The sequence below is a fragment of the Arachis ipaensis genome, chromosome B03, assembly GCF_000816755.2.
Source record: "Arachis ipaensis cultivar K30076 chromosome B03, Araip1.1, whole genome shotgun sequence".
NCBI classification, from domain to species: Eukaryota; Viridiplantae; Streptophyta; class Magnoliopsida; order Fabales; family Fabaceae; genus Arachis; species Arachis ipaensis.
Genome location: NC_029787.2, coordinates 1,840,581 through 1,841,735, shown reverse-complemented (window position 1 = coordinate 1,841,735; position 1,155 = coordinate 1,840,581). Strand labels below are relative to the sequence as shown.

Here is a 1,155-nt window from a genome sequence, read left to right as displayed (position 1 = left end):
AAGCATGCTTAATGAATTCAACCCAGATACCCCTCATTGCTTAACAAAGCATAAAAATCAGTACCCAAATCACATAAACAAATTGAAAAAACAAAACAAAAATAAAAAACCTGAGGGGAAAAAAGTTGTTAACTTAACAGTAAGATTGAACCCAATAAAAGGTGAAAGCATGAGTCCAAACTCAGATGAAGACATTTCAGATACCCCATTACTTAGAAAAGCTTAAAAAACAAAGCCAATTACCGAAATCATAATCTGAGAGAGAAAAGGTGGGAACTTTACCCCATGAGGTTAACGCGCAAATGGATACTGAGCTCGATGAAGAGTTCATACATCTGTCCAATATCAGCGGCATTACCATGAGAGTAGAGAAGAGTGGACTTCGCCATTGGGTGTCTCACGTACATGGCTACGATCTCTGTTCCTCTTCGGTTGGGGAATTTGAGAACCTCAACGTTCTCGCGGTGTGGAAATGGGTCCAAGAGTAAGAGACCTGTGGCTTCTTCTTTTATGAGCTTGTATGATGGTGGGTTTGGTGGGAAAAAAGCGAAGTTATTGATTAATTGAATTCACCTTATAATAATAAAAAGATATAATAATAAAATTTAAATAACTACTCCAAAAAAAGTCATTTTTAATTTGTTCACTTACTTATTTAGTATTTTTGGAAAAATGTTTTGACTTTTATATTAACTTCATTAAAGAATTTATTATTGGTCAATAAATTATTATACGTATAAGATAAGTTTCGAACCTTCGATATTTATTTAACTCAATGAATGAGCTGATCACTCAACTAATTCAAATTAATTTTTTTCATAAATTTTTTTTAACATATCACGTAAAAAGTTTATATGTGGAGTAACATTATAAAAGATCGAAGTAAAATAGTAATTTTCCTATATATATATATATTACTTTTTGTGAATATTTTATCCTCAAAGCAAGTTTACAAGGACATCCCTCTTATTTTTCGGGAGCTATAACAAGTGGATTCACCTGTGAGATATTGTCTCTAACTTTGTTCACATCTCATGTATTATTGATTTAGATACAATCATTGTAAGTCTACAATCCCCCCTCTAATTAATAATATAATGTAATTAAGATAAGTTTATAACATAGTAAATAAAAAGTAATTAAAAATATTGACTG

The 1,155-nt window shown here is 30.9% G+C and overlaps 1 protein-coding gene across 1 annotated transcript in view; it reads right to left on the bottom strand.

The window, feature by feature from the left end:
- Positions 1 to 542, bottom strand: part of LOC107629357 (protein ABHD17B) — a gene marked incomplete at its 5' end in the record, with an annotated part of 3,680 nt that extends 3,138 nt beyond the window's left edge. Inside the window, 1 exon segment of the mRNA XM_016332134.2 lies at positions 283 to 542. Within this exon segment, the coding sequence (XP_016187620.1) occupies positions 283 to 542 (260 nt within the window).